The sequence below is a fragment of the Lithobates pipiens genome, unplaced genomic scaffold, assembly GCF_037356315.1.
Source record: "Lithobates pipiens isolate NorthernLeopardFrog02 unplaced genomic scaffold, aLitPip1_a1.2 Scaffold_1, whole genome shotgun sequence".
Taxonomy (NCBI): Eukaryota; Metazoa; Chordata; class Amphibia; order Anura; family Ranidae; genus Lithobates; species Lithobates pipiens.
Genome location: NW_027507685.1, coordinates 235,253,028 through 235,279,185, shown reverse-complemented (window position 1 = coordinate 235,279,185; position 26,158 = coordinate 235,253,028). Strand labels below are relative to the sequence as shown.

The window sequence follows — 26,158 nt, the reverse complement described above, 5'->3', positions numbered from 1 at the left end:
ACCTTGTTCAGCGGACTGTTCGCTGAAACTGTCCGCTGAAAGCCCACACACGGGCGGACTGTCCGCCGAAACACTGTTCAGCGGACAAAGTTGGCCGAACAGTCCCCGCGTGTGTACGCGGCCTTACAGTTAACATTTCATCTAACTGCACTTCCTGCTGTAGGGTGACAACAACTCTCTGTCCCCACTTCCCAAGTGCTCTCCTGTGTTGTCACCAGGCTTTTTAGGGAGGCGTCAAGTGGCAGTTTCAACACATGTTGCACAGGCATGGCCCACTGTTGTCATCATCAGGAATCCCCCCTGAGAAATGCCATTCAGCCATCACTGGGCTGCGCGTAGAGAGGAAGTGGCTCCAAAGAGGCTACAGATCAGCAACATTGAACTGTTACAAAGGATGAAAAAAGGTGAAAATAAGTATTTTATAAAAAAAAAAGTTAAATGTATATAATATATAGTGCTTCATCAAATTAAATGTCATTGAATTAGAGCTTATTTCTACTTTCACCGGTAGCTGGCTGTGTGGCCTGATTTCACACCTGTGAGCAGTAACTGCATTTTTTACAATCACTGGTTTGCTTCCTGTCTTTTCACCATCTGTGCCAACGGTACACCTGCCAAAAAAAGTGCTCACAGCTGCATAACAGTAGTTATAAAACGTAATGTCAGAAGTAGTGTGCTATATACAGTGGGGCAAAAAACGTATTTAGTCAGCCACCAATTGTGCAAGTTCTCCCACTTAAAAAGATGAGAGAGGCCTGTAATTGTCATCATAGGTATACCAACTATGAGACCCCTTTCACACCACACCGCTGAGAGCGTCGGCGGTAAAACGCCGCTATTTTTAGCAGCCTTTTACCGCCGGATTTGCAGCGCATTTCGGCCGCTAGCGGGGCGCTTTTACCCCCCGCTAGCGGCCCCGAAAGGGTTAAAACCGCCGGCAATACGCCACAATAGCAGCGTTTTGCCGGCGGCATTACAGCGCTGCCCCATTGATTTCAATGGGGAGCAACGGTGGAGGAGCGGTAAACACACCGCTCCTTCACCGCTCCAAAGAAGCTGCTGGCAGGACTTTTTTCTGACGTCCTGCCAGCGCACCTCGGGGCTTTCACACTGCACACAATGGTGCAGCTTCTTTAGGGCGGATTGCAGGCGCTATTTCTAACGCTATAGCGCCTGCAAAACGCCCTGGTGTGAAAGGGGTTTGAGAGACAAAATGTGGAAACAAATCCAGACAATCACATCGTTGGATTTCTGAAAGAATTTATTTGCAAATTATGGTGTAAAATAAGTATTTGGTCACCTACAAACAAGCAAGATTTCTGTCTCTCACAGACCTGTATCTTCTTCTTTAACCACTTTCAGACCGGACCATTTTGCTGGCTTAAGACCAGACCACTTTTTGCGATTCGGCACTGCGTCGCTTTAACTGACAATTGCGTGGTCGTTCGACGTGGTTTCCAAACAAAATTGACGTCCTTTTTTCCCCACAAATAGAGCTTTCTTTTGGTGGTATTTGATCACCCCTGCGGTTTTTATTTTTTGCGCTATAAACAAAAATAGAGCGACAATTTAAAAAAAAAAACACATAATTTTTTACTTTTTGTTATAATAAATATCCCCCAAAAATATATATAAAAAAATGTTTTTCCCTCAGTTTAGGCCGATACGTATTCTTCAACATATTTTTGGTAAATAAATCACAATAAGCGATTATTGATTGGTTTGCGCAAAATTTATAACGTTTACAAAATAGGGGACAGTTTTATGGCATTTTTATTAATATTTTTTTTTTTTACTAGTAATGGCGGCGATCAGCGATTTTTATTGTGACTGCGACATTACGGCGGACACATCGGACATTTTTGACACATTTTTGGGACCATTGTCATTTATACAGCAATCACTGCTATACAAATGCAGTGATACCTGTGTAAATGACACTGGCAGTAACGGGGTTAACCAGTGGGTGGCAGTGTAGGAGTTAAGTGTTCCTAGGGGTGTGTTACTAACTATTGGGGGCTGGGCTTTCTTTTTGTGAACACTGATCTCTGCTCCAATCACATGGAGCAGAGATCAGCATCACTTGTTGCTAGGCAGAACGGGGAGATGCTGTTTACAGCGGCATCTCTCCGTTCAGCCTCCCCGTGAGATGATTGCGGGTATGCCCGCAACGATCGAGTCCGCGGGACCCACGACCGGACTCACGGGGGTCCCGACCAGCATACGAGCGATCCGCCGGCGGCGCGCGAGCGATGGCAGGGCGGCATTAAAGATTGGACGTACCTGTACGCCAATATGCCTGCCCGTGCCATTCTGCAGACGTACATCGGCGTGCGCTGGTCAGGAAGTGGTTAAGGGGGCGTAGCAAGGGGTTTGTCCTATGCCTGCCTACTTTTGCTGATAGGTGTCCCTCATTGCCATCTCAAAAAGTTGGGAGGTGTGCAATTTGGCCCTTGTCAAAGTCATTCAAATCCTTACACTTGCCTATTTTCTCTTGCTTTCAACACTTCCAGGACAACATGTTCACTTGCTACCTAATATATCCCACCCACTTTCAGATGCCATAATAACAAGATAATCAATGTTATTCACTTTACCTGTCAGTCAGTGCTCATAATGTTATGGCTGATCGGTGTATATTATTGCAATGAAATGCATGTGCTTTACTGCAGAAAAAACTTTAGCAGGCCCTCCAGAGATTGCTGGGATTTGTAGTCCGCCTGCATGTCAGCCACGTCTCCCCTGGAGGCTCAGCCTTGCACAGAGGCGGTTGGACAAGTGCTGCGTATTCTGATATACAGTAATCTGCCAACTTTCAGGAAAGTGAAAGTGAAAGAGCCGTAGACACAGGTCTCATTACACTGAGCAGAGGATCTGTGAGCAGAGGGGCCAGAGAGGGGTAAATCTTATACTAGAGGGGGGTGAGAAGACACAGCGAGGGGTAAATGTTGTATTAGAGGGGGTGAGAACTCTCAGCGAGGGGCAGAGCGACGTTCATTTGCTGCGATCTCCCTGCAAGACATCTGATCTCTAGAAACCATTTATAACAGTGACATCGAGGCCTTTTGACATCATGATTCCCTCGACAATCTACAAATTAATATTCTTCGTTTGCCCTCTGGGTAAGTACGGGTAATTCTGTGCATGGCTGTTCTCCTATACGTACCATCTCCCTCTTCCTCTCCTCCTTTCACCTTCACCGCCTTTGCGTTAGCGCGCCAAACTTAACCCCTTCATCCCCTCTGTCTTCCCCCCTCTATATACTATATCCTTGTTTTAATGTATAGATTAATGCATCTTTTCTGCCGTTTCTTTTGCACTTTTATTAAAGGCCCGGGGACTTTCCAAGTCAGTTACTTTCATTTTGTTGGTGTCCATATTGTTTTGCCTGTTATGTATCTGTGGATACACCCGTATAGTGAATTGATAGTGTGAGACTGAGTTATCGGATATTTATATAGCGCCAACGTTCTCTACATATATATATATTTTTATTTAATATTTGTTTATTGAAGAAAAAGGGAACAGGTAAAACATACACAGGTATTCAGATCATTCATTTGTACAATAAACAGGAGCATGCATGCTCATGGGATCCAACATATGAACAGAACATAACCAACGGTCTCTATAAGCACGAAGGTGTCATAGAAAAGGATCTACAGCCAGTGACCTGAGAAGGGGCCTGGATCTAGATGGGCATTAGAGCCAACATAGATATTGTACATATATTTATTTATTACAGGTACTTGAGGGTTAAAAAGTATTTGATCCCCTGCTGATTTTGTACGTTTGCCCACTGACTAAGAAATTATCAGACTATAATTTTAATGATAGGTTTTATTTTAACCGCGAGAGACAGAATAACAACAAAAAAATGGATGAATTGATTTGCATTTTAATGAGTGAAATAAGTATTTGACCCCTGGTGGCAAAACCCTTGTTGGCAATCACAGAGGTCAGACGTTTCTTGTAGTTGGCCACCAGGTTTGCACACATCTCAGGAGGGATTTTGTCCTCACTCCTCTTTGCAGATCCTCTCCAAGTCGTTAAGGTTTTGAGGCCGACGTTTGGTAACTCAAACCTTCAGCTTCCCCCACATAGTTTCTATTAGTTTAAGGTCTGGAGATTGGCTAGGCCACTCCAAGACCTTAATGTGCTTCTTTTGAGCCACTTCTTTGTTGCCTTGGCCATGTGTTTTGCGTCATTGACATGCTGGAAATACCCATCCACGACCCATTTCATTTTCCCTGGCTGAGGGAAGGAGGTTCTCGCCCAAGATTTGATGGTACATGACCCCGTCCGTCCTCCCTTTGATGCGGCGAAGTTGTCCTGTCCCCTTAGCAGAAAAAACAAAGCATAATGTTTCCACCTCCATGTTTGACGGTGAAGATGGTGTCCTTGGGGTCATAGGCAGCATTCCTCCTCCTCCAAACAAATACATGTGATAGTAACTGTAAGTGCAAATACAAAATATGCATACAATAATTGGACAATTATAGGAGTATTAAGTCCATAGTACCTAAACTGGCAGTCCAAGGGTTAAACTGGTATCTGGCAGTTCAGGAGTTAAAAGCAAAGTATAATGGCTGATCAAAAAGGCGGCTGCTGTCCTCAGAGAGCCTGCTCTGTAGTAAGCAAGAAAAGAGTAAAAAGGGGAAGCGTCACCTGAGTGTAGTATTAAAATGTATGTTTTAATGACACAATACTAGGTTACACTTAAGCCCCATACACGCTATCAGATTGTCTGCTGATTTTTTCCATCAGATTTACCAAAACCATATAATATGAGGTCAAACCTTAGGGGTTTCAATGTGTATGCAATCAGGCAGGCCCTTCTACTACATGGTTTTGGTAAACCTGAAGGAAAAAATCAGCAAACAATCTGATAGTGTGTATGTGGCTTTACAAGACAAGACTGTCAATCAGTGTTCCATGGAAGATTCCCCATTTCCCAATCGGGATGAAGCTGCAGAGATGTAGGGCTGCAAATGGATGTATTATCGGCAGGGAGTACCTCCTGTGGCCATCAGGAAGATGCTGGGGCCGTCGTGGAATGCACGTGACGTCACGAGTCATCTAGTTACTTCCGGGTACACTTCCCGGGGAGGGTTTCCAACAAAGAGACAAGCTAATGCTGGATTGGCGGATAGCCATAGGATAGCCTATCCTCTCATCCAGCATTAGCTTGTCTCTTTGTTGGAAACCCTCCCCCGGAAGTGTACCCGGAAGTAACCAGATGACCCGTGACGTCACGCACGTTCCACGATGGCCCCAGCGTCTTCCTGATGGCCATAGGAGGTACTCTCTACCGGTAATACATCAATTTGCAGCCCTACATCTCTGCAGCTTCATCCGGATTGGGAATTGAGGAATCTTCCATGGAACACTGATTGACAGATGAGCCCTTTTATCGTTGTTGTCTTGTAAGTGTAACCTAATGTTGTGTCATTAAAACATACATTGGTAAGACTACATTCAGGTGGCGCTTCCCCTTTTTACCCTTTTCTCCTCCAAACAGGTTGAGTTGATGCTGGATTTTGGTCTCATCGGACCACAAAACTTTCCCCCAGTTCTCCTCTGAATCATTCAGATGTTCATTAGCAAACTTCAGACGGACCTGTACATGGGCTTTCTTTAACAGTGGGACTTTTCAGGCCCTGCAGGATTTCAGTCCTTCACAGTGTATTGTGTTACCAATTGTTTTCTTGGTGACGATTGTCTCAACTGCCTTGAGATCATTGACAGGATTCTCCCATGTAGTTCTGAGCTGATTTTTCACTCTTCTCTTGATCATTGAAACTCCATGAGGGGTGATCTTTCATGGAGCCCCAGACAGAGGGAGATTGACAGTTATTTTGTGTTTCATCGATTCAGGAATAATCGCACCAACTGTTGGCGATGATCTTGTAGCCCATTCCAGCCTTGTGTAGGTCTACAATCTTGTCCCTGACATCCTTGGACAGCTCTTTGGTCTTGGCCACGATGGAGAGATTGGAATCTAAATGATTGATTGCTTCTGTGGACAGGTGTCTTTTACACAGGTAACAAGCTGAGATTAGGAGCACTCTCTTTAAGAGAGTGCTCCTAATCTCAGCTCATTACCTGTATTGAGCACACCTGGGAGCCAGAAATCTTGCTGACTGATAGGGGATCAAATACTTATTTCACTAATTTATAATGCAAATCAATTTATAACTTTATTGAAATGCGTTTTTATGGATATTTTTGTTATTATTCTGTCTCTCACTGTTAAAGTAAACCTACCATTAAAATTATAGACTGATCATTTCTTTGTCAGTGGGCAAATGTACAAATCAGCAGGGGATCAAATACTTTTTCCCTCACTGTATATAGCACTGTCAATTTATGCAGCACTTTACAAATATACTTTATATATTTTACAGTCAAATCAGTCCCTGCCCTCAAGAAGCTTACAATCTAAGGCCCTTAACTCACATTTATACATACACATACTATGGCCATTTGACCTACCAGCATGTTTGGAGTGTGGGTGGAAACCCACACAGGCACAGGAAGAAAATGCAAACTCCAGGCAGGTAGTGCCATGGTTGGGATGCAAACTGACGATCTTAGTGCTGCAAGGCAGACGTGCTAACCACTTAGCCACTGTGCTATTGTATAGTCATTTTAGTTCCTGACCTCAAGACGGGTGTACGTACAGGGGTCGCAGGGGTTGGCATTGGGACCTGCCCCCCCCCCTTCTCTGGGCTGGTGCGACCTGTATGCTTGGATAGGAGGACAGCAGGGCTGGTGTCATGTAGAGGAACCGATCCCTCCATGCAGCCGCTGAATGCACGCTTCTCCTCCTTTCTCTCCCGAAGACACTCAGCGGCTGTAGGAGGGAAATGGAAGGCATCAAATCCTCCCTATGCTGCTCCCTCCACCTCCCTATCCCTGTCCTGCTATCCAGGGCCCCAGCGCTGTTTGGCTCCCACCTCCTGCCAGCTGCTGGGGGGGGGGGGGTCTATCAGGATGGAGAGCAGGGAAAGAGCCAGTAAATGTGTCATTTACCGGCCCCTTCCTTATCTTAATAAATAGTCAGTGATCGCCACAGTTTTTCTTTTTTTTTATTCATTAATAGCTTTTATGAATTTATGAATGAATGGGAAGCTCTGTACATTCCTGTGCATTCATTCTGTGCAGCTGAGGCTGCAGAGAGAGGGACTGATGAATCTGTCCTCAGTCCCTTTCTCTCTCAAAAGTGGTACATCAGGGGTCTATTTAGAGCCCTGTTATTTCACCCAAGCCCCCCCCCCCCAACGGAGTTCCTAAACAATACCAGGGGGGCCCTTCATGGTTTCTTGCACCGGGGGGCCCTGAAGGTTCTAGATATGCCTCTGCCTCAAGAAGCTTGCAATCTAAGTTCCCTACTCCCTACGCACATACATACACATACTAGGGCCAGTTTAGACAGGAGCCAATTACCCTACCAGCATGTCTTTGGAGCGTAGGTGGAAAGCCAGGCAAGCAGAGGGAGAACATTCAAACTCCAAGCAGACGTTAACTGAAGACCCCAGCGCTGCAAGTAGAAGTGCTAACCACTTAGCTGCTGTGTATGAAGGAGATCACAGCTTCTGCTGAAATGCAACTTTTCAGAAAGTTTCCAGTGGTTGGACGCATTGGGTACCAATCTCTCTCGGAGCCAATCAGTGGGCGCGTTTGTCTCGCTGTGTATTCCGGGAGAGGGTACTTAAGGTGCTGAAGTCACGTGGTTCTGGGTTCCGGTCCAGAAGTTGTTGCTGACTCCATCGCCCTGGTCCTCCTGACCAGCCCCCAGGGGCCCTCATGGCCTGGGGTGTGGATCCATCCGTTCCCGAGCCTTTGAAACTGGCTAGTTCGAGGCACAGTAACTAGAAGGAGGATTCTAAGGTGTTCCGGTGCCGTCTCGGGTTTGGGGAGGCCCAGCAACTCTACATGCAACCAGGGGAGGACTCTTCAGTAGGAGAGCCACGCACGAGGCTGGCTGCTCGGTAAGAGCCTGGAAGCTGAGCTGCGATGGACATTGATTGAATCCACAATTCTTACGGTATCGCCAGACTGGCTGAAAGATTCTGGTACAGTAAGAAAAGCTTCTACCTCTACCCTTCCGGTTATAACTAAGTTCTTCAACCAAATCTGTGTGAGAGACTTTGCAAAGTTAGTCCTTGTACACACGGTCGGAAATTCCAACGGAAAATGTCCGATCGGACCGTGTTGTCGGATAATCCGACCGTGTGTGGGCTCCATCAGACTTTTTCCATCAGAATGTCCGATCAACAAAGTTTGAGAGCTGGATATAAAATTTTCAGACATGATCAGATCAGACTTTGTCTGATCGTTTGTAGAGAATTCCAATTGGACAAAGTGCCACGCATGCTCACAACAAATTAGGAGACCAAAGCTATTGGCTACTAGCCTGAATGTAGTCCCGTCATAACGAACTAACGTCATTACGTTCTGAACGATCGGATTTTCCGACAACTTTGTCCGACCGTGTGTATGCAACACCAGTTTCGGACAAAATCCGTCGGAAAAAATCAGACGGATTTTGTGGTCGGAATGTCCGCCCGTGTGTACAAGGACTAATGCCGCGTACACACGAGCAGACTGTATGACGTACTTAGTCTGGCGGAAAAGTACGCCAGACTGTCCGTCAGACTTTCCGAACGGGCTACTTGCCCACACACCACTTTTTGAGCGGACTAATACGGCGTACTAAGTCCGCCATACTATCCGCCCTACTTTTGAAATGAACGGACTCGCCCACACACGCGGAGGAAAGTCCGCTCATTTCGAGCGCGTCTCCAGGTAGGCGGGGCCCGCGAAGGAGACGTCGCTGACCCCGCCGTCTGGTATGGACTGGTATGGCGTGGGGGTCCCCCCCAAGTCCACAACAGACCCTTGTCCGAGCACGCTACCCGGCCGGCCAGGAAAGGGGGGCGAGCGAGCACCCCCCTCCTGAGCCGTACCAGGCCAGGCCGCGTGCCCTCAACATGGGGGGTGCCTTGGGGAAGGGGGGGGGCCGCGCACCTTGTCCCCATGTTGATGAGGACAAGGGCCTCTTCCCGACAACCCTGGCCGTTGGTTGTCGGGGTCTGCGGGCGGGGGGCTTATCGGAATCCCCACCCTATGTGAATGAGTATGGGGTACAATGTACCCCTACCCATTCACCTGTAAAATAAAAGTACAAAACAAAACACAACACACGAGATAAAATACTTTATTGCACAGCTCCGGGGGTCTTCCGTCTTCGGGGGTCTTCTCGCCGGACTCCTCCGCTATCTTCTTGTAGCTCTTTTGCTAGCGGAGGAGTCCGGCTTTCTTCCTCGCCGCCGGCCTCTTCTCCCGACTTCGGGGGTCTTGTCCCCCTCTTCGGTTCTTCTGCTGGGCCACCGCGCCTTCTTATAGCTCTTTTACAGGCGGTGGCCCGGTCTTCTGTCGCCGCCGCCGCCGCCTTCCGTTCTTCTTCTTCTTCTTCTTCTCCAGGAGATGTTGCCTCGATGATCTCTCCGGCCGGAATGCCAGGGACGCACTGCGCGGCCACTTATATAGGGACAAGGGGCGGTGTCACATGGCTTTATGTCACATGGGTTGGTGTCACATGGTGACCCCGCCCCCTTACGATGTCATAGTCCCCATGTGACATCAACCCATGTGACATAAAGCCATGTGACACCGCCCCTTGTCCCTATATAAGTGGCCGCGCAGTGCGTCCCTGGCATTCCGGCCGGAGAGATCATCGAGGCAACATCTCCTGGAGAAGAAGAAGAAAAAGAACGGGCGGCGGCGGCGGCGACAGAAGACCGGGCCGCCGAAATGCGAGTACGACGGACAGAATTTCGAAAAATCCGAAATACTTAGTACGCCGTACTGCACGCTGAAAAAGTCCGCTGAAGCCCACACACGAGCAGACTGTGCGCTGAAATGTGTTTCGGCGGACTAAGTAGGTCATACAGTCCGCCCGTGTGTACGCGGCATAAGATTTACTTGTTGGCTGCTAGATCCAAGCTCAAGAATTTATCCAACAGTTATGTCGCGTACACACGATCGGAATTCCGGCCAGAAAAAGGCAGATGAGAGCTTTTCATGGGAAAATGCGACCGTGTGTATGCTCCATCGGAACGTAGCTGTCCGAATTCCCGCCAGCCAAAAATTGATAGCATGTTCTCAATTTTCCAGACTGAAAAACTTTCTATCAGTAATTCCGATCATGTGTATGCAATTCCGACAAGCCAAAAAATCCCGCATCCTCAGATTCAACTACGAGACAGAAGCTATTGGCTACTGGCTATTGAACTTCCTTTTTCTAGTCCCGTCGTACGTGTTGTACGTCACCGCGTTCTAAACTATCAGAATTTGTTGTGACCGTGTGTAGGCAAGACAGCTTGAGCGGAATTCCGTCGGGAAAACCATCAGAGCTTCTTCCGACGAGAATTCCGATCGTGTGTACGCGGCATTAGAGAATCCAGCTGCGGGTGGCTATTAGCTGGATTATGTACAGAAAGAGACTTTCATTGAAGTCAGCAGTTCCAAGCACCTGAGCTAAATCTTATCCTCATGCCCTCTATTCCCAATTTAGAGACTGAGTTTGTTCAACCGTTTCATGCAAATAAAAATCCTAAAAAGGAATTTAAGTGCCGGCCTCTACAGTCATCAACCCTGGGAACCCCTAGACAAGGACAACGAGTTACGAGCTGGTGGAGGTAATTGGTAAGCCCAGGAAAAATTCAGCCGCTCCCTCGGGGGTCAGTGCTACAATACTATTACTGCTGGTGAGGAAATTATATGCCAAAGCTTTACAGATAACAGAGTGCAACTACAGTACAGACGGTAATAAAAAAAAAAAAATTATCGGCAAGTTTGTTTATTACTTTTTAAATGTAACAAAGATTGACAAATGGAGTACATACAAGGATGGTGGTACAATATTCAAATAGCAATAAAGCTAAACAGATCAATTTATGAACAGGATGAGTACATAATGCAAAAATGTAACAAGTATAGCAACAAATAAACCAATAAAATGTTACATCAAAAACATTACTAAATTCAATCAGAAGGAAAAAAGTAAGCTAGTGACTATTGGTTAATTTTGCAATTTTCAACTACTTGCTAATAGCAGATTTAGTGCTACAGGGCAGCCGTGCTTTACAGGATCTACAGTATCTTACAAAAGTAAGTACACCCCTCATATTTTTGTGACTATTTTATTCTATCTTTTCATGTGACAACACTGAAGAAATGACACTTGTCTACAATGTAAAGTAGTGAGTGTACAGCTTGTATAACAGTGTAAATTTGCTGTCCCCTCAAAATAACTCAACACACAGCCATTAAAGCGGAGTTCCACCCAGAAATGGAACTTCCGCTTTAAGCACTCTTCGCCCCCTGACATGCCACATTTGGCATGTCATTTTTTTGGCGAAGGGACTAGTGGGACTTTCTGTCGCACTTCCTCCTTCCTGTTCTCGGCCGCCTAGGCGACTCCTCCTCTCGCCCTAGGCGGCCCCTCCCTGCCAACGATCTTCTGGGACACAACACAGGTCCCAGAAGACTGGCTGGCCAATAGCAGAGCGCAGTGAGGCTCGCGCATGCACAGTGCGTGCCCGGCCGTGAAGCCGTAAGCTGTCACGGCCGGGTGCCCACAGTTGCTATGATGGCGCTGAGGAGAGGAGGGGGAGAGGGGATAGGCTCCGGGCGGCCACATCGCTGGACCATGGGAAAGGTAAGTGTCGGTTTATTAAAAGTCAGCAGCTATGCTTTTTGTAACTTCTGACTTTTAATAAACGAAAAAAACGGATGGAACTCCGTTTTGATGTCTAAACCGCTGAACAAAAGTGAGTACACCCCTAAGTGGAAATGTCCAAATTGGGTCCAAAGTGTAGGAGTGCTGTCGGCATTACTGCAGAGGTTGAAGGGGTGGGGGGTTAGCCTGTCAGTGCTCAGACCATACGGCGCTCATCAAATTGGTCTGCATGGCTGTCATCCCAGAAGAAATTTCTTCTAAATATGATGCACAAGAAAACCCACAAACAGTTTGCTGAAGATAAGCAGACTAAGGACAGTGATTACTGGAACCATGTCCTGTGGTCTGATGAGACCAATATACACTTATTTGGTTCAGGTGGCATCAAGATTGTGTGGCGGAAACCAGGTGAGAAGTACAAAAACAAAGTGTGTCGTGCCTACAGTCAAGCATGGTGGTGGGAGTGTCATGGTCTGGGGCTGCATGAGTGCTGCCGGCACTGGGGGGCTACAGTTCATTGAGGGAACCCTGAATCTCAACATGTACTGTGACATACTGAAGCAGAGCATGATCCCCTCCCTTCAGAGACTGGGCCGCAGGGCAGTATTCCAACATAAGGACCCCAAACACACCTCCAAGATGACCACTGCCTTGCTAAAGAAGCTGAAGGTAAAGGTGATGGACTGGACAAGCATGTCTCCAGATCTAAACCCTATTGAGCATTTGTGGGGCATCCTCAAACAGAAGGTGGAGGAGCACAAGGTCTCCAACATCCACCAACTCCATGATGTCGTCATGGAGGAGTAGAAGAGGACTACAGTGGCAACCTGTGAAGCTCTGGTGAACTCCATGCCCAAGAGGGTTAAAGCAGTGCTTGAAAATAATGGTTGCCACACAACATATTGACATGTTGGGCTCAATTTGGACATTTTTACTTAGGGGTGTACTCACTTTTGTTGCCAGCGGCTGTGTGTTGAGTTATTTTGAGGGAAAAGCAAATTTACACTGTTATACAAGCTGTACACTCACTACTTTACATTGTAGCAAAGTGTCATTTCTTCAGTGTTGTCACTTGAAAAGATAGAATAAAATATTCACAAAAATGTGAGGGGTGTACTCACTTGTGTGAGATAATGTGTATACAAATGATTCTGTACTTCCGTGCACTGATATTACAAAGCAGGAGCCAATCAGCGGGTTCTGAGGACCCAATCTCCGCCAGCACCCGCTGATCGTTTGGTACACTGACAGATTGCTAGTCTGCCTATGTATACAAGGCAGATTGATGTTCTGTCAGTACAGAAGACATGGATCCTGTGTTTCTATAAAGCAGAAACACCAATCCATGCCTTCCACTAGTAAAAGCACCTACCCCACTACACTGAAACATTAGCTAGGCACACAGTAAACCCTTAAGGCTACTTTCACACTGAGGCGCTTTACATACGCTAAAAACGCAAAAAATAGTGCCTGTGTAGCGTCTGTAAAGAACCTCCTGTGTTTCCAGTGTGAAAGCCCAAGGGCTTTCACACTGGAGTGGTGCGCTTGCAGGACGGGAAAAAAGTCCTGCAAGCCGCATCTTTGCAGCGCTATAGGAGTGGTGTATACACCGTTTCTAAAGCACCTCTTTCCATTGAAAACAATGGGGCAGCGCCACAAACCCGCCGGCAAAGCACCACTGCATCTGCGCTTTGTGGGCGGCTTTAACCCTATTTCAGCCGCCGGAGCCCACACACGGGCAGATTGTCCGCTGGACCAAGTCCGTTGGATAATCCGCCCATGTGTGGGCTCCGGCGGACTTTTTGTTCCCAAAAGTCCAGCGGACTTAGAAAGAAGTTTTGACTCAAAATTGTCCGCCGGACTCGGCAGTCCGGCGGACAATCCGCCCGTCTGTGTGCTAGTCCGCCGGACTTTTGAAATGAACGGACTTTCCCACACATGGAGAAAAGTCCGTTCATTTTGAATGCAGCTCCAGGTATACGGGACTAGGGAAGGAAGTCAATGTCCCCACCTCCATTGGCGAGATTGACACCTCGCTAGCCCCATCACCTGGTATGGACTTAAAGGGGAACCCCTAAGCCGAAAAAAGGGCGTGGGGGTCCCCCCAAAGTCCATAGCAGACCCTTATCTGAGCACGCAACCCGGCCGGTCAGGAAAGGGGGTGGGGACGAGCGAGCGCCCCCCACCTCCCGAGCTGTGCCCTCAGCATGGGGGGGTGCTTTGGGGAAGGGGGGCCCTGCGGCCCCCCCACCCCAAAGCACCTTGTCTCCATGTTGATGAAGACAACGTGTAAATAAAAAAACACAACACAAGTTTTTAAAATAATTTATTGGACAGCTCCGGTGGTCTTCTTCTGTCTTGGGGGGTCTTCTCGCCGGACTCCTCTGCTATCTTCTGCTAGCTCTTTTACTAGCTCTTTTACTGTCCGGGGGTCTTCTTCCGACTTCGGGTTTTTGTCCCGCTCTTCGGTTCTTCTTGCCGGGCCTCCACTATCTTCTTATAGCTGCCGCTGCCTTCTTCACCCCCCCCATGTTGAGGGCACGCGGCCTGGTACGGCTCGGGGGGGGGGGGGCGCTCGCCGTCCCCACCCCCTTTCCTGACCGGCCGGGCCATGTTCAAAATGAACAGACTTTTCTCCGTGTGTGGGCAAGTCCGTTCATTTCAAAAGTCCGGCAGACTCCCGCCATAGTCCGGCGAGTTGTCCACCGTACTAAGTCCGCTGGATAGTTCGATCATGTGTACGAGGCAAGAGTGTTCGATTTTTTCCGCTGTAATATCACAGTCCCGCTATAAGTTACTGATCACCGCCATTACTAGTACAAAAATAAACAAAAATATCCTATAGTTTGTAGATGCTGTAACTTTCGCGCAAATCAATGTACACTTATTGGGAATTTTTGTTTTACCAAAGATATGTAGCAGAATACATATTGGCCTAAATTGATTAGAAGTTTGATTTTTAAATATTTTTTTTGATTGGATGTATTTTAGAACAGAACGTTTTTTTTTTTTTTCAAAATTGTCGGTGTTTCTAGTGCAAAAAATAAAAAAGCGCAGAGATGATCAAATATCACCAAAAGAAAGCTCTATTTGTGGGGGAAAAAACCATCAATTTTATTTGGGTACAGAGTCGCACGACCGGGGCAATTGTCAGTCAAAGTAACGCAGTGCCATACTGCAAAAAAGAAAGGAAGAGGGGTAAATCGTTCGGAGGTGAAGTAGTTAAAATAGTAGAAAGAGAGAGAACTTCTGTCAGATATCTATAGCTGTGTTTCCCCTTAAGAGAGATATTTCTTACTTCCTGTTGGTCACAGTAAATAGCAATGGCCAGGGTTGGTAATGCTGGCCTTTCTAAAACTGCTAGTTGCTTGCTTGTTTCAATGGAAACCAGTGATACCAAGGGGTGGGTCATCTCGACCGGACTTTGCGGCAGACTAGGTCCGACAGACTTCCCGACGGACTTTCGGCGAAGTTCCGACAGACTTTCTGAACGAACGGACTTGGGCACACATGAACGGACTAAGTTCGTTCGAAAGTCCGTTCGTTTTGAACGTGATGACGTAAACGGGACTAAAAAATTCAGTAGCCAATAGCTTCCCTTGCGTCGTATTTGGTCCATCTGACCAGCATACAGACAAACGGATTTCCCAATAGGAATTGAGTCCGTCAGACAGAGTTGAAGCATGTTCTATTTCTAGGTCTGTCAGAATTTTTAAACGAAAATCGATCGGATTAGCCCACACACGATTGGATTGTCCAACGGACTAATTCCGTCTGACCTATTCTGCTGGAAAGTCCGGTCGTGTGTATGCGGCATTAGTTTAAATGTTAAATACTTTAGCTTGTGGAAGGGTTAGAAGCCTTGTCATGTTATTGCTGTTTGTTTGCTAGAGTCACCCTCTCTATTGGTTCTGGTGACTATTGGCCACTGGTACAAAAAATTATGGAAAATCCCAAATTTTTACAGGTAGTCACTAGAACAAGAGTTGAGAGTATATCTTATAAGAGCTAAAAATATTCCCGTGACAGCGGTCTAATATTGGAATTCCCCTCACTATGGAGAGGATTTCTGTCACTTTTGGTTGTATCTCAGCACAGGAAATGAAGGGGAAAACCTTCCTAATGGGACACAGACAAGAAAAAAAAAACAACATCAACTGAACTTTTAGTTTAACCACTTACAGACCGGAAGATTTGCAATATGGCACTTTGCCACTTTAACTGACAATTGAGCGATCATGCGACGCTGTATCCCACAAATAGAGATTTATTTTTGTGGTATTTGATCACCTCTATGGTTTTGTTTTTTTGTGCTATAAACAAAAAAAGCCACAATTTTGGAAAAAAAGGAAAATATATTTAACTTTTTGCTATAATAAATATCCAAAAAAAAATGTAAAAAAATACATTTCTTTATCAGTTTAGGCCAATATATATTCTTCTACATATTTTTGGTAAATTAAATGGCAATAAGCGTATATTGATTGGTTTGCGCAAATGTTATAGTGTTTACAAAAGAGGGGATAGATTTATGAATTTTTTTTTTAAAACTAGTAGTAGCGATGATCTGATATTTTTAGCGGGACTGTGACATTGAGGCGGACAGATCGGACATCGTGGCCGTGGGCCATGCGCATTGGTTCACCAGCCGTGCAGCACGCACACGCGTGTCTGCTATGACCCTTAAAGGTGCCGACTTTTTGGTATGCTAACTGCGGCTGGTCAGGATGGGGTTAAAACAGAGAGGCGAGGGGTTGACAGAGAAAAGGGGGGCTGACAGAGAGGAGGGGGCTGATAGAGAGGAGGGGGGACTGACAGAGAGGAGGAGGGCTGACAGAAAAGAGGGGGCTGACAGAGAAGAGGGGGACTCACAGAGAGGAGGGGGGCTGACAGAGAGGAGGGGGGCTGACAGAGAGGAAGGGGGCTGACAGAGAGGAGGGGGCTGACAGAGAGGAGGAGGGCTGATATGAAGGAAGGGAGCTGACAGAGAGGAGGGGGGCTGACAGACAGGAAGGGGGGCTAACACAGAGAAGGGGGGCTGAGAGACAGGAAGAGGGGCTGACATAGAGGAGGGGGGACTGACAGAGAGGAGGGGGACCAACAGAGAGGAGGGGGCTGATAGAGAGGAGGGGGCCTGACAGAGTGGAGGGGGCTGACAGAGAGGAAGGAGGGTGACAGAGAGGAGGGGGACTAACAGAGAGGAGGGGGGCTGACAGAGAGGAGGGGAGACTGACAGAGAGGAAGGGCCTGACAGAGAGGAAGGGGGCTAACAGAGAGGAGGGGGCTGACAGAGTGGAGGGGAGGCTGACAGAGAGGAGGGGGGCTGACAGAGAGGAGGGGAGCTGACAGAGAGGAAGGGCTGCCCGAGAGGAGGGGGACAAGAGGGCTGACAGAGAGGAGGGGGCTGACAGAGAGGAAGGTGGCTGACAGAGAGGAGGGGGGGGCTGACAGAGAGGAAAGGGGCTGGCAGAGAGGAGGAGGACAAGAGGGCTGACAGAGAGGGGTGGCTGACAGAGAGAAAGGGGGCTGACAGACAGGAGGGGGGCTGACAGAGAGGAAGGGGGCTGACAGAGAGGAGGGGGGCTGACAGAGAGGAAAGGGGCTGACAGAGAGGAGGGGGACAAGAGGGCTGACAGAGAGGGGGGGCTGACAGAGAGAAAGGGGGCTGACAGAGGAGGGTGGCTGCGATCGTACATTTGGGTTCCTGCTGTACGGAGGAGGTCACCTCAATATCTTGTCTCCCCAGCTGTGGTGGAGCAGGAAGAGGGTGAGGCTCCATGAGGTGAGGAGCTCTTACACAGACAAGTGTAGGAGAGGCGCTACACCAACTAGTGACCCGGACCGTGATATGGAGCAGAGAGGCGTACAGCCGCCACCAGCCACACAGTAAACACAGAGCTACAGGGCGGAGGACGGGACAAACCAGGACACAGAAGCGCTGGATATATGTTGTGCCCGGGTTTCCAGGGGACAGAAACCCAGGCACAAATTGCCAAACCCATACTGTCCTGGTCAATCCCATATGGGTGGCAACCTCTACGGCCACGTACACATGGTCTGATTTTCGACATAAAATGTTTGATGGGAGCTTGTTGTCGGAAATTCCGTCTGCGTGTAGACTCCCTCGAACATTTTCCGTCTGAATTTCCAACAAACAAAATTTGAGATCTGGATCTCAAATTATCCGACAACAAAGACCGATGACGGAAATTCCGATCGAGTATACACAATTCCGATGCACAAAGCTCCACGCATGCTCGGAATCAAGCAGAAGAGCCACACTGGCTATTGAACTTCAATTTTCTTGGCTCGTCGTACGTCACCACATTCTTGACGTTTGGAATTTCTGAAAAAATTTGTGTGACCGTATGTATGCAAGACAAGTTTGAGCCAACATCCGTCAGAAAAAATCCATGGATTTTTTTGTCGGCATGTGCGATCGTGTGTACGTGGCATACCTTGCACGGTTCCCCACCCCCATCCCCACTCTGTATCCCAGACCCCTAAAGGCCCTAATCAGACCAATTCTATCCCCTTCCAAACCAATATCAATGAAGAACTCAAGCTTTGGAGACCACCAACCCTATCATGGTTTAATACCCTAATATGGTCAAATTGCCATGGGTACTATTCCCCTGATAGGACAGGTCAAAGTCTTCTAATACCGCGTACACACGATCAGATTTTCCGATAACAAATGTTGGATGTGAGTTTATTGGCGGAAAGTCCAACCATGTGTACGCTCCATTGGACATTTGTTGTCGGACTTTCCGCCAAAAAATGTTGGTTAGCAGGTTCTCAAATCTTCTGCCAACAAATGTTTGTTGTCGGATTTTCCATTTGTGCGTACACAAGTCCTTCGGACAAAAGTACAAACACGCGTGCTCGGAATCATGCATCACTATTGAACTTCTTTTTTATCAGCTCGCTGTATGTCTTGTACTCACAACGTTTGTAATTGTTGCACAACATTTGTGTGACTGTGTGTATGCAAGACAAGTTTGAGCCAACAACCTTCGAACAAAAATCCACAGTTTTGTTGTCGGAAAGTTCGATCGTGTGTACAGGGCATTAGCCTTCTTCTCCTCCTTAGGACAGCTCTTTATATCAGTTATATGGGCAGGGCTATTTTTCAGCTGGAACTTGGTGGAACTCAGTTCCACCACCTCTGGCTTCCTGTTCACCTCTTTTTCTTGTAAACACAGAAGTCCGGCTTCTCTGTTTACAAGTGACAGTTTATATCCCAATGGCTCTCACTGAGTGCAAGATGGGGGCAAGGGAGATGCAGGTGCCCAGGGTACAGTTCAGAAGCCGACAACCCCACTGGATGAGCCTGCCCCTTTAAGACCCCCCCCCACTGTTAGTGGAATTTGACCACACCCACAATTTGTTGCTGTTTGGAAGGTGTGGGGGGGGGGGGGGTGAGAGGGGTTTTTGGGAGTTGTGGTTGAGTTCCTGTACCTATTTTCTGTGAAAAAAAAGCCCTGTATATGGAACAATAAAGTCTTTAGAATTAAACTCATCACTCTAAAGCCCTGTAGACACGATCGGATTTTCCGACAACAAATGTTGGATGTGAGGTTGTTGGTGGACAATCCGACCGTGTACGCTCCATCGGACATTTGTTGTCAGTCTTTCCTCCAACAAAATGGCTAGCATGTTCTCAAATTTTCCGCGGACAAATCTGTGTTGTTGGATTTTCCGATCGTGTGTACACTAGTCCATCGGACAAAAGTCCAAAGTACAAACACGCATCCTCGGAAGCAAGGACGGGCCAGAAGCGGTTGGTCTTGTAAACTAATGGAGAATTAACATTTGTGACGCTGCAAATTATGAAATCTCCAAATGCAGCGCACAATTCTCTTCTTCTTTAATGGGATAATAATGAAGCTGCTTTGCTGGTGATACTGATGGAGTTATTGCAAACAAATTTTGAAAGGCTTTTTTTTTCTAGTGATATCAAGAATAATATTATTATGTTTTTTTTTTATTTGTGCAAGTTACCACAACACCATTATCCCATAGTTTTTAAAAACAAAGATACAACTGTTGTCTCCCTTGTCAATTTTACATTGTATTTATTAAATGTAACTGCCGACTCCCAAACTGTCATTGGAAGTAAAACACATAACCAAGTATTATTCTCCACAATTTTAGACATGCTATCTGCCAATTAAACTTAACCAAAATGTGCATTCTGTGCATCCAAAAATATATAAAATTTACCAAATTAAATGATTATTTAACCAAAAAAATAATGTCAAAGCAATAACTCCAAGGCCAATAATAAATAACACGTTATCCCCTCCGATTCCACAACATGTCTGGTTGAGGAACAGCCATTCAGAAACTAACTGAAAAGCACGAAATGAAAAGCGATAAATGAAAAACACGAAAAGAAAAGCACAAATCAACACTCACCAAACATCTACTAACACGAAATTAGCAGAAGGAGCCCAAAGGGTGGTGCTAAAGAGCTGAAAAACCACGTAGAACGTCTAGTACGCCACTACGTTCGTAATTGTTGGCCAATATTTGTGTGACCATGTGTGTGCAAGACAAGTGTGAGCCAACGCCCTTCGGACAAAATTCCATGGTTTTGTTAACAAAAAGTCTGATCGTGTGTACGAGGCATAACACTTCCAAAACTTAGAGGAAGCATAGGAGCTCCAGATAGAATCTTATAGAATAAAGCTGCCTCTCCCAAATAGTAGACTAGTGCTTGCATAAAGCATGATTCAAACCCCCATCACATGCTCTTTCTGTTCTGTGTCGTAGTAGCTCTGAGCTACGGAGGGTATGGTGGACCACACATACATATGGGGATTTGACAGCTCTCTCCTGTGATGGTGGGGTAAGCATTAACACTGATAATGGCACAGGTAAGAACTACCTGAATTCATTACATGTCGAAATGGAACTAAGGCTTTCATGAATTAGGCCCAGGACTTTCTAATGTGCCAATTCCAGGCAAATGCTTTATTGAATCCCTCCATTGTACAGGCAGTTGCAGAGGTTAATGTTCCTTTTCACAATATTTTGTGTTATTTTGGGGGATTTTTGTTTAAACTCAAAATCGAGAAGAAAAATAAAGATCTAGAATAAGGTTGGTAGCTACGGGCAACACCAATATTCTTAGCATTGATTTTTTTTTTTTGTTCATCTGTCCACTGCGCTCTCAGGCCTCACCTCTTCTCTTCTTTATGTATTTTGTTTTTTCTTTCAGTGGTCATAGCACTTGGTGCATTTCCTGCCTTAGAGGACGATCCTCTGACCTGCTGGTTGGTGGAAGAGGTGGGCTCACCCCGCAGGATCAGCCAGACGCCCGTCCAGTTAGTGTTCGGTGATTCCACGGGGCTGATGCCAGAACCTCCAGTGACCCCCGAGCCCGGCACCCTGGTCTTCTATGTGTCAGGTGAGAAATTGTTGTGGTCTACAGGTCTATTCACTAAACATAGTTAGTCAGGTTGAAAAAAGACACAAGTCCATCCAGTTCAACCACAAAAAAATAAATAATATAATATCACACAATCCCATATACCCAATTCTATACCCACAGTTGATCCAGAGGAAGGCAAAAAACCCCAGCAGAGCACGATCCAATTTGCTAAAGCAGGGGAAAAGATTCCTTCATGATCTCCCGAGAGGCAATCGGATATTCCCCGGATCAACTTTACCTATAAATGTTAGTACCCAGTTAAAGAAGTATAAGTATCAGTAACCCAGGGCAACCATTTCTTTTAGTTTACTGCAGTGCTCCAAGTCGCTGACTTCTCTGACAGTGCTGTGAGTAAAGTTGCTATGGGTTACTCTACTTCATCCATGGCCATAGTGCTTTTATCACAGGGAAGAATAGTGCCCAAAGAGACAGATAAAAATAGGCAAAGGACCACATCTCGCCCTTGGGCTGCAGTTTGGAGACCACTGCTTTAAATGACCCAACCCGTGACAAACAAACACATGACTAGGGTACCACAGAGGTCTCCAAGCCTGTACATTGTTCCCACATATACCACCCCCCCCCCCCCCTCACACACACACACACACACACACACACACACACACACACACACACACACACACACACACACTTAGAACTTAGAACAAATGACGAATTACACCAATCTGGAGTATATTTGTCCAGGTTGGCCATTTATTAACAAATAAACAAATATAACATTCCTTAAAACAGAAACAATATACATAATCTAGTACCCGTAACACAAAGGTTGACGGTCTCGGGAAGCACCAAACAAAACAAATTCAGGTTATGTATCTGCATAACTAATTAATGATTCCCAGCCATGCAACACCGGCTCGGGGACAAATACACTTCACCACAGATATCTCACTGTTACCACTTTCCAGTTAATCCACCACTAACTGGGATCCAACAGAGGCCCCACCTACAATCTACAGGCCAGCCAATAATGGTAGGAGACCACCCACCGAACAGTATTTTAAACTTAACCCTATCTTTTCCTGTTTTCCCTGTCCCCCTATCATGTGGCTCTTCGCCAATTTTTTTGAGCTTATCTTGGGTGCTGGTCTGGCTCGCACCTCAAAACATTGACAATTAACAGGTGGATGACTGCACACTGTTGTTGCTAAGAGTGTTGATGTGTTTCACACCAATGGATACTGTGACAGGAGTCACCTTGGGTGGCAGGCTCGTGCAACTCAGCTTACCTTAGAGAGGTTAGGAAACTCCTGTTTCAGCTCTCCAGGCCCCTCTTTATGTGTAAGTTACCTTGTGTCTGTTAGGGGCACAGGGTGACCGAGAAAGTTATGGACAATGGATGCTGAGAGCGTGATTTAGATTACTTCTTGGGACAGAATTATTTATCAACAATATCCCACAAGAAATATATGAAGATGAGAAACTCATAGCAGATGTTGATGTCATCAGCTCAGGCCACCTGTCTGGGGTCGCCTGCTATAATGTGTTTATTGTAAGTAGGTCGAGTGTGCCTCCTAAGTGTCTTTCACCTATTGTTATGTGTTCATTGTGCTATGACTCTGAATTCTTGTATTTCTCTTACTTACATATATTGTCCATAAATGTAGCCTCTGTTTTCTCTTAGACCCCTCTGGGCAGCTTCTTTCCTCAGGGTTCACTTCCTGTGAGCTGACACGTCATTTACCCCAGGAGGTGCCACTGAACTGGGTGCGCTCTCTGACCGAGGAGCAAATCAGCCCCCCATCTCTGGGTAAGGAGTGGTACAGCATGTCTATGAGGGATGACAAAAAAGGGATCGCTGTGAGCTCCGTGCTGGGACCAGCAGGGGACAAGAAGGACCATATGGCAGGTAAGGTCAATTCTTTTCTATTTTTTTTGTGTGCAATTTCAAGTCATGGTAGCTCATGGGATGTAGATAGGACTCTTATTTTTTTTTTTTTTTCTTAAAGTGATTGTAAAGGTTGTGTTTATAAAAATAATTAAAAAATCCCAAACATATATTTACCTACCCTGTGTAATGTTTTTGTACAGAGCAGCCCAGATTCTCTTCTTTGTGGGTCCCCCGCCGGCGGTCTTGGCTCCTCCCCGCCGAGTCCCCCCATTAGCAAGCCTCTTGCTATGGGGACACTCGAGCAGCCTTAGTAATAATGTAGAAAGTGCTGCGCTGCTATTACAATTGCTAATATGTGCTAAAATAACAGTAATGGAATGGTTCAATAAAAGGCGAATTAATCATAACCATAGATACTCCATAATAAATTCAAATAAATTCATGCAAAATTGGTACACAGTGATTAGTGATGATTAGGGATGAGCCGAACACCCCCCGGTTCGGTTCGCACCAGAACTTGCGAACGACCCCCGCGTTCGGTACGAACGTTAGAACCCCATTGAAGTCTATGGGACTCGAACGTTCGAATTGGAAAGTGCTCATTTTAACGGCTAATATGCAAGATAGTGTGCTAAAAAGGGTTTGGCGACCTGCCTCCTGCCTCAGGGGACATGGGTCACTGCAAAAAAAAGTTTTAAAAACTACCGTTTTGGCGGGAGCAGTGATTTTAATGACGATTAAAGTGAAAAAAAAAAAGTGAAATATTCCTTTAAATATGGTGCCTGGGGGGTGTCTATAGTATGCCTGTGAAGTGCCACGTGTTTCCCGTGTTTAGAACAGTCCCTGCACAAAATGACATTAAACAGAAATAACATCATTGAAAACTGCTTGCGGTTTTAATGTTATATCTGGTTCCTGCAATATGGTTGAAAATCATTCAGAAACATGGCATGGGTAGCCCTCCCTGCCCATTACCAGCCTATTTGGGTCTTGTACACATATTAAGGGGAACCCCGTACCCATATTAAAAAAAGGAAATGCGTGTGGCCCCCAGGCCCTATATACTCAGAACAGCAGTATACAGGCGGTGCAAACAAGACAGGGACTGTGTAGGTTTGTTGTGTTAAGTTGAATCTGTTTGTCATTTTCAACCGGTACATTTTTAAAGTGTAGCTCCAGTCAAAAAAAATATCTTTAAGCTTTTTGGAAAACATAGGGAAGGGTTATCACCCCTGTATAATTTTGTTTTGTCGTCCATCTTTTTTCATCTCACTTGCTGCTGTCTCCTTGCGTTTGCAAGTAGGAGATGTTTGTAAGTTGGATGTTTGAAAGTAGGGGCCTGCCCTATAGTATAGCGGTATGTACTGAGTACAGAGCACGCAGACTAGCTCTATTATTAACCACTTGTTAGCCCAATGTTTGCATAAAGTGAAAGATGAAGTTATGCTGAGTAAATAGATATCAAACATGTCACTCTTCAAAATTGCACATGCCCGTGGAATGGCGCCAAACGTCGCTACTTAAAAAATCCCCATAGGCGACGCTTTAAATATTTTTTTACTGGTTACATGTTTTGAGTTGCAGAGGAGGTCTAGGACTAGAATTATTGCTCTCGCTCTAACATTCTCGGCGATACCTCACATGTGTGGCACATGCGAGCACATGGGGACATGGGCGCTTTAATTTTTATTTTATTTTTTTATTGTTCATTTTACTTTATTTTAGTTTGACATTTTTTTTCCCAAAAATATATTTTTGATCACTTTTATTCCTATTACAAGAAATGTAAACATCCCTTGTAATAGGAATATGGGATGACAGGTCCTCTTTACAGTGAAATCTGGGGGGTCAATATGACCCCACATCTCACCTCTAGGCTGGGAAGCCTGAAATAAAAAATTAAAAAAAAGATTCTGGCTTTGATCGTACTGGCGAGTTGGTAGAAGCACCAGAGGGCGGTGAGGGGTGGGGGGCGTCTATGGCTGGGTACTTCAGGGTATCACCGAGTATGGCTGGGTATCTCTGAGTATGGCTGGGTATGGCAATTTATGGCAGGGTATTACAGAGTATTGGCGGGGTATTGGCGGGGTACTACAGAGTAATAGCAGGGTACTGCAGAGTATTGGGGGTACTGCAGAGTAATGGCGGGTACTGCAGAGTATTGGGGGGTACTGCAGAGTAATGGGGGTTACTGCAGAGTAATGGGGGGTACTGCAGAGTAATGGCGGGGTACTGCAGAGTAATGGCGGGTACTGCAGAGTATTGGGGGGTACTGCAGAGTAATGGGGGTTACTGCAGAGTAATGGGGGGTACTGCAGAGTAATGGCGGGGTACTGCAGAGTAATGGCAGGGTACTGCAGAGTATTGGGGGGTACTGCAGAGTAATGGCAGGGTACTGCAGAGTATTGGGGGGTACTGCAGAGTAATGGGGGTTACTGCAGAGTAATGGGGGGTACTGAAGAGTAATGGCAGGGTACTGCAGAGTAATGGCAGGGTACTGCACTGCAGAGTAATGGCGGGGTACTGCACTGCAGAGTAATGGCGGGGTACTGCAGAGTAATGGCGGGGTACTGCACTGCAGAGTAATGGCGGGGTACTGCAGAGTAATGGCGGGGTACTGCAGAGTAATGGCAGGGTACTGCACTGCAGAGTAATGGCGGGGTACTGCACTGCAGAGTAATGGCGGGGTACTGCAGAGTAATGGCAGGGTACTGCACTGCAGAGTAATGGCGGGGTACTGCAGAGTAATGGCGGGGTACTGCACTGCAGAGTAATGGCGGGGTACTGCAGAGTAATGGCGGGGTACTGCAGAGTAATGGCAGGGTACTGCAGAGTATGCACTGGTATTGCAGAGTATTGGCAGGGAATTGAGGGGTTAAATTCGGTGAGGAGCGATGTGGGCACTGCAGATGCAGCCCACATCGCTGCTGACACCGATCTCTTTCCCCTCCGCTGTACCGATCGGTACAGAAAGGGGAGGGAGGAACAGGCGTCATAACATGACGCCGGTTTGTTTCCAAGTGATCACTCCGTCATTTGACGGAGCAATCACGTGGTAAACGGCCGCTATGAGCGGCCGTTTACCGTGATGCGCCGGGTCCTATGGACCCGGCGGTCA

At 46.5% G+C, this 26,158-nt stretch overlaps 1 protein-coding gene across 1 annotated transcript in view; it reads left to right on the top strand.

Annotated features, from left to right (window-relative positions):
* The first annotated feature begins 2,784 nt into the window (after positions 1-2,784).
* TAPBP (TAP binding protein) overlaps positions 2,785-26,158 on the top strand; it is a 47,515-nt gene continuing 24,141 nt past the window's right edge. The window contains exons 1-3 of the mRNA XM_077484699.1: positions 2,785-3,122; positions 20,976-21,164; positions 22,834-23,058. Of these exons, the coding sequence (XP_077340825.1) occupies positions 3,074-3,122; positions 20,976-21,164; positions 22,834-23,058 (463 nt within the window). The 5' untranslated portion in view covers positions 2,785-3,073. The remainder of the gene's footprint in view (positions 3,123-20,975; positions 21,165-22,833; positions 23,059-26,158) is intronic.